Source organism: Sphaerodactylus townsendi, linkage group LG12 (genome assembly GCF_021028975.2).
Source record: "Sphaerodactylus townsendi isolate TG3544 linkage group LG12, MPM_Stown_v2.3, whole genome shotgun sequence".
Classification (NCBI taxonomy): Eukaryota; Metazoa; Chordata; class Lepidosauria; order Squamata; family Sphaerodactylidae; genus Sphaerodactylus; species Sphaerodactylus townsendi.
In genome coordinates, this window is record NC_059436.1 from 2,571,209 (window position 1) to 2,577,503 (window position 6,295).

The 6,295-nt window shown below is 42.0% G+C and overlaps 1 protein-coding gene across 1 annotated transcript; it reads right to left on the minus strand.

The window, feature by feature from the left end:
- Positions 1–1,340: 1,340 nt before the first annotated feature.
- On the minus strand, positions 1,341–4,051 carry GNRH1 (gonadotropin releasing hormone 1). The gene is made up of 4 exons (XM_048513595.1): positions 3,899–4,051; positions 3,643–3,784; positions 2,706–2,801; positions 1,341–1,510 (listed from the first exon to the last, which is right to left on the minus strand). Exons 2-4 carry the CDS (start codon positions 3,772–3,774, stop codon positions 1,469–1,471), a joined length of 270 nt encoding a protein of 89 aa, XP_048369552.1. The 5' UTR covers positions 3,775–3,784; positions 3,899–4,051; the 3' UTR covers positions 1,341–1,468.
- Positions 4,052–6,295: the final 2,244 nt, after the last annotated feature.

Here is a 6,295-nt window from a genome sequence, read left to right on the forward strand (position 1 = left end):
GATTGACTTGCCTTATTTATTTTTATAACTGTAAATTAAAATTAAATGTTTGATTATGCCTACATAAACTGTGGTCTTTATTTTTTTTACACTGGAGGATTTGAAAACGTTTCTGAAGGCTGAGGCATCATTTTAAAATGTCTGTCTCTACTAAAAAAAATTCCCATGGCTTTCTATCTCTATACACTTTCTGTCTCATGTATAACGCTGGTATTTCCATCAGCAATTGGTCTTCCCATTATATTAGTGTGGAAGGACCAGAGGATCAAATGGCTGGACTGCAGAAGGCTGGGCCCCTTCCGCACATGCAAAATAATGCGTTTTCAAACCACTTTCACAATTGTTTGCAAGTGGATTTTGCTATTCCGCACAGCTTCAAAGAGCACTGAAAGCAGTTTGAAAGTGCATTATTCTGCATGTGCGGAATGAGCCCTGGAGTAGATTGCTTCTTGAGTTGCTCCTCTGTGTGATGGTAACCTGTGAAGAAGAAATACATAAAGTGGTACTGGTTGCAGGGATGTAGACATGCCAACATTCTTCTGGTGCCGTGGGTGGGTTTCCTGTGCCAGCTCTGCCAGCGATCAGTGAAGTCCAGCGCTCACCCTGTTCCTAGCAGGATTCACCCCACTTCAGCCTGGGCTTGGCTTTTCTCTTGCATTTTCATCCTCATGAATGAAAGCGCCTGTGGTTTTCCAGAAGAAATTTTGGTTGATCTATATGGGGACTTTTCATTTATTTGACAGTGGTATGCTTGTGGTAGTTGAAGTGTCAACGGCTCTGAGACACCTCGATTTGTGTCCTCATTCTGCCATAAAACTTGCTAGGATGTCGCGACGGCCAAACGAAACAATGCCATGTCTCCAAGGCGGCCATTGGGAGAACCATTGTAGAACTTTTTTTACTTTGAAAATTACTGAGGGGGCTACAGTACTAGGAGGAGCATTCCTCTCCTCTATCATTTTCAAGAGCTGTGCAACTGTTTCTGTCTCCATGAAGCCATTTCAAGGATGTGGTATCATCTACTTTGGCTCTTAGGCCAGAGAGATTCAGCCTTACCTTACAGGGTTGGCGTGAGGATAAAATGTGTGTGTGTGTGGGGGGGGGGGTGGAGGAAATATAAAAACATCATCCTGAACTACCTTGGAGAAAGGAGGGGATCAAAATGCCGCTGTGGATAGGTCTGTAGTAAATCAAGTATGTTAGTTTTATAGATGCTACTTTACATGATTTTAGGATGTGAATGTTATTTGTTGGAAGCCATATTGGACAGTTCAAGGGAATGGTGGAGTAAACGTCCTTTAAATATTGACTATTGGTTAATGTTGGTACTATTTATTAATGTTAACATAGACACAGAAAGTTCATGAATATGGGTCCATTCTCAAACTAAAATTCTAAAGATACTCCTGCATATTCTACAATATACAACAAAACATATGTTGGACTTCGTACATTTCATTTGGGAGATTTAAATCTTCTTTCGCCCAGTCTCCCTGTTAATCAGACTTGCCTGTAATGAACAATACATGTATAATTTTAGAGGAAAATTTTTTTCAAAAAAAAGTGAACACTCAAACTTCTAATACTATCAAACAGCATCGCATCACATTCAGTCCATTTGGTCACTAGGAGCTTGAAAACAGTATAGTGCGGTTCGGATGTCATATCAGGACTGGGGAAACCCAAGATCAAATTCTAGTTCATCTATGAAACCTATCAGGTAACTTCAGTCCAACTACTCCTTCTCAGCCCAGTCTACCTTACAAGACAGTTGTGAGGATACAATTTGGGGAAAGAGCCCCTTTTATGCTACTGCTGATGTTACAAAGGAAGGGTTTATATTGTAAGCCACCTTGAGTTCCGCAAGGAAGAAAGGCAGCTATAAATGTTTTGTTTTTTAAAAATAAATTATAAATATATCTGAAGGGAGTAAAAGGTAGGTGGTAAGGAAGCATATGGGAAGGTGCTGATGGAAGGTTGCCAGGAGGAGGAAAATAAATAATTGGGGAAGGCATACACATGAAAGTGAGAGCCCTTCAATACACGCACACCCCTTTCCATTTCTGCACCATGGAGGCAGCTACAGAGTTTTCCCAGGGGAGGCTGCCAGCAGGATGGAAAGAGGAAAAGTTGAAGATTGGAAAGGGGGGGCGGGATGGCTGATGGGTGAGAAGGAAAGAAGGATCCGTGTAGATCTGCTTGGTAGAGGAACCTTCTTGCCTTCCTGTCTCCCCACCCCAATATGTTTTTTTAAACTCTCCAATCATCGTGAACCTGGGTGGCAGGAAGGGGCTTCACCTCTATGATCTATTATACTTTGGACAAGTGTCAAACTATAATAGATCGATAAGGTAATGTAAAATGTAACTATTCAATAATAATTCATAGAGTTCAACACAAGAGTTGTTTTACATGCATGCTATATATGTTGATTATATATAGCTGTGTAGAAAGAAAAATATGTATAATTATTCCCCCTCCCCAACCTTCAAAAAATATGTAGATCCAGCTCTGAGCACATGCAACAGGTTGTTACTACTAGATCTTAAAGTGCAAGGTGGGTAACATAGAGGAGGAAACGCCCCCTAAAGTTTCCCAAATATAGATATTGTTTTTAACACCCTTTGCATAATTTGGTTTAATTATACAACATTTAAGTCACTAGGAAAATGAGGGTAAAATGCTTCAAACCCCATTTTACTTACTAGGGCTCCTTTCAGTCCTCGCAAGGTAGGGTTCTGAGATGTGGTTCTGCATTCAAAACGCTTCAGTTCCTCCTGTTCGTCCAGTTCATTTGCAATCTGCATAACCAAAACTATATTTGATGTATCAGTCACATTTTTAACTCGCCCTTCCTCTAAAGAACTCACACTAGCATATCTGACGCTTCCCTCCTGCTCTACCCTCCAACCACCTGTGAGATAGGTTGGTGAAGTAGAGAATACTTGGGCAAAGATCACCCACTGGTCATAATGGCTGGATGGGGATTTGAACCTGGATGTTCCCAGCCCTCGCTCTGTACCCTGCCATTGTGCCACACTTCAGCCATAAGAAGAGTCCTGATAAGTCAGACCAGGAAGTCATTACTAGTGCAGCATTCTGTTTTACAGGGTAGCCAACTATTTGCTCTGAACAGCCAAACAAACAGGTCAAGGCTAGTACTTGTACGAGCATCCAGTACAAGTACTAGTACTCAGAGGTCTACTGCCTCTGTGACAGGATTTTTTGTCACCATGACTAACAGCTCCTGATGGTCCTGTCCTCCACAAATCTATCTAGCCTCCCCCCCCCCCCGCCCCCTAAAGCTATCTATGCTTGGGACCATTGCTGTCTCCACTGGCAGTGAATTCCATGGTTTAGTCACTTGTGGAGTAATGTGCAGCTGTGGATATGGTTCCTTAGCTGACTGGCTCCCAAGAAAAAACGTAATACATAACTTAAAGTGATTTCTAAGGTGAAGAGGAGAATAGGACACACAATTCTAGGAATGCTAGTCACTGAAGGGGAGGGGTACAGAATCAAACCGCTAATGCAGTTTACTTTTATATGATGTTTCAGTTGGGCCTGGATATCATAAGGGCGGAGCAGAGATAATATTTGTCCGGATTCCAACCTGGCTCCTGGCTGAACCAGAAAGTTTACCTCTTGGAAAGATTCTATCAGGTTTTCAGCATCCCTTTTTCCTCCAGGTTGCAGACCATAGGACCAGTGCTGTGTTGAGCCGATTGTCACACATATGAGCAACAGAAGGAAGCTTGTGAAAATGCTCCCCATCTTCTGTAGCCTGTACATGAAGAGCAGGGCAGGGATATTATCTGCCTGTCCAAAACAAATGGGCAAGAAATCCCAGACCTCTCAAACAGGACAAACATAAAAAAAGACAATATGAGTACATTACCTGATTCACTGACAGAAGAAATGAAAGGGCTAAGGTGCCTCGGATGACTTTTGGGGAGTCTCACCACAGTGCTTTTATAAGAACCCGTTCTTCACGGGGAGGCCATCTCTGCCTTTCACATGCTGACAGTAATTGCGGCCTTTGATTGTTATCATCGCTCTTGAAAGGAAGCAGGTAATTTGGACTCCCTTGTATTTAGCTGATAAAAGCAGCTAATCTTTCCCCTAAAACCCATAAGAGGTCAGCTTTTAAAAGAGGCTGTAGAGCCGGAAGATTCAAGTCCAGGAAATATCATCTATACTAGGTCCATTGCACAAGAAGTATGTATTCCTAAGGGGTCTGAATGAGTCCAATTGGGTCTCTACTAGAAAAACAAAACCAGTGCCGTTTAAGCAGTTATACCCTGCTGAACACATTGACTTCAATGAACTTAAGAGTGTAACTGTGCCTAGGATGGCACAAATTGTGACCAAGACTGACCAAGAAGCAAATCTTGGGTACCTTTTGCCATGTCAGTCTCCCACTGTGCCTTAATATTGCTGTTTTGTCTTAGCAGTCTAGTGCATGATGAATGATCAAGGTGACTGCTGCAGAGAAATCAACACAAGGGTCACCCAATTGCCAAAACACCAGCAGAGCACACTTTTAATATGCTTAAATTTAATTAAAAACCTCCCCGTGTATTATTTATTTAGCTATTTGTTTTATAGAAAAAAAACCATAATGCTGCCTCTCCAAAGACCTATTCCAGGTGGCTTACAGCCAATAAAACAAAGCCTTGAAAACACATTAAAACCCACAGGCCAATGCTACTGAAGCACAACCATTAGAAAGAAATCAGGACACCCTTCTTCGAGGAGGGGTCATTTTTGCAGTGGCCATTCTGGGTAGAAAAGCGCACAACTGTACTTTTCCAGCTTTTTTTTTTTGGCCAGGGATGGGGGCTGGGTTCAAGAAGTCCAAACTCTTTCTACTGGAATGTAGAAAGCAGACTAATCCCATTTTAGTTGACTTACATTTGCCTGTTGGGTTTTTTTTTTTGTAATTTTTGGCATTCAGTGCTTTGCTAATGGATTGTAGTGTCTCCTCACATAAAAGTTGTTTTCAGTAAAGTTTGCTGATTTGAAAGCTTTAGGAATCATTTAATTCCTAAAACGATGGCTGAATTCTTTCCTTTACCAACTGCAGATTTCTTGTAGCCTAATTTACAACATCAGCCTGGGAGCTGGGCTGACTGCATTTTTCCTAATGCTCGTGGTAATATATGGGTGCACTTGTAGCACTCCAGATACATCCCATGCATTCATGAACCCATATTCACATAAACCAGGTGTCTGCAACATGCGGCTCTCCAGATGTTTGTGGACTACAATTCCCATCAGCCTCTGCCAGCATGGCCAATTGGGCTGATGGGAATTGTAGTCTCCATCTGGAGAGCCGCAGGTTGTCAGTGTAACAAAAAAAGAGAGAGATGTTTAGTTTAAGGAAAAAATATTCATCCTGGAATTGAATGAGAGAGACTGGAACCTCCATTTACTGTAGAAGCTTTCTGAAAGCAAGCATGTTTGGCAGCCACAATTTTATCTTTCAGGTTAAACATACCCATTCAAATAATAAAAGTTTGCATCAAGCCAGCGAATGCAAGAAATTCTTTTACATCCCTACTTCGGTTGTCCAGGGGCAATGGAACAGCCCTCCGTTCACTCAGTGCCAGACGCTGGTTTGTTGCTCTTTGTCTTGGTCCAGATGTATTGTGCACCCCCACCCCTACTCCACACACACACCAATACTTCATTTGTGGATAATATAGTTCTTTGCCTGTTTTTCATTTCCCTTATCCTGTTTTCTTCCTCCTTGATGGATGACAGTAATTTACTAAAGATTAAGACACTTTAAAGAGATTTAAGCAATGTTAGCAAAGATTAACACTTTTTACGTTTGGTGGAACTTTCTTTCAGGAAAGCTAATGCAAGGCTCCCACTGAGATGGCAAGAAATCTAGCTGTGAAAACAGCTTAGTGGCACTGTTCTTAAAAATGGTTAAGCAGATTTAGTATTGCTCCTAGGCAGCCGAGTTTACTTTAAGTTAGGTACCAGTGGGCCTAGTCAAAGAAGTGGGTGGAATGAGACAAGTTCTCAAGGGATGCCCTTTGTACAGTGTGTTATGCTGGCATGGAACAGCTGAGTCTAAAGCAGCGGTTCTCAACCTGTGGGTCACAACCCCTTTGGCGGTCAAGCAAGCTTTTCACAGGGGTCGCCTAAGACCATCGGAAAACACATATTTCCGATGGTCTTAGGAACCGAGACACAAATAATTTTATGGTTGGGGGTCACCATAACATGAAGAACTGTATTAAAGGGTCGTGGCGTTAGGAAGGTTGAGAACCACTGGTCTAAG

What these genes read in the sequence shown, in the direction of transcription:
- GNRH1 (XM_048513595.1), bottom strand. Translation starts at nt 3,774, where the DNA reads ATGGGGAGCATTTTCACAAGCTTCCTTCTGTTGCTCATATGTGTGACA. An exon ending in TGATAGAATCTTTCCAAGAG is followed by an intron (nt 2,802 to 3,642) that starts GTAAACTTTCTG and finishes TTGGTTATGCAG; the next exon opens with ATTGCAAATGAACTGGACGA. An exon ending in GAGGACTGAAAGGAGCCCTA is followed by an intron (nt 1,511 to 2,705) that starts GTAAGTAAAATG and finishes TGTTCATTACAG; the next exon opens with GCAAGTCTGATTAACAGGGA.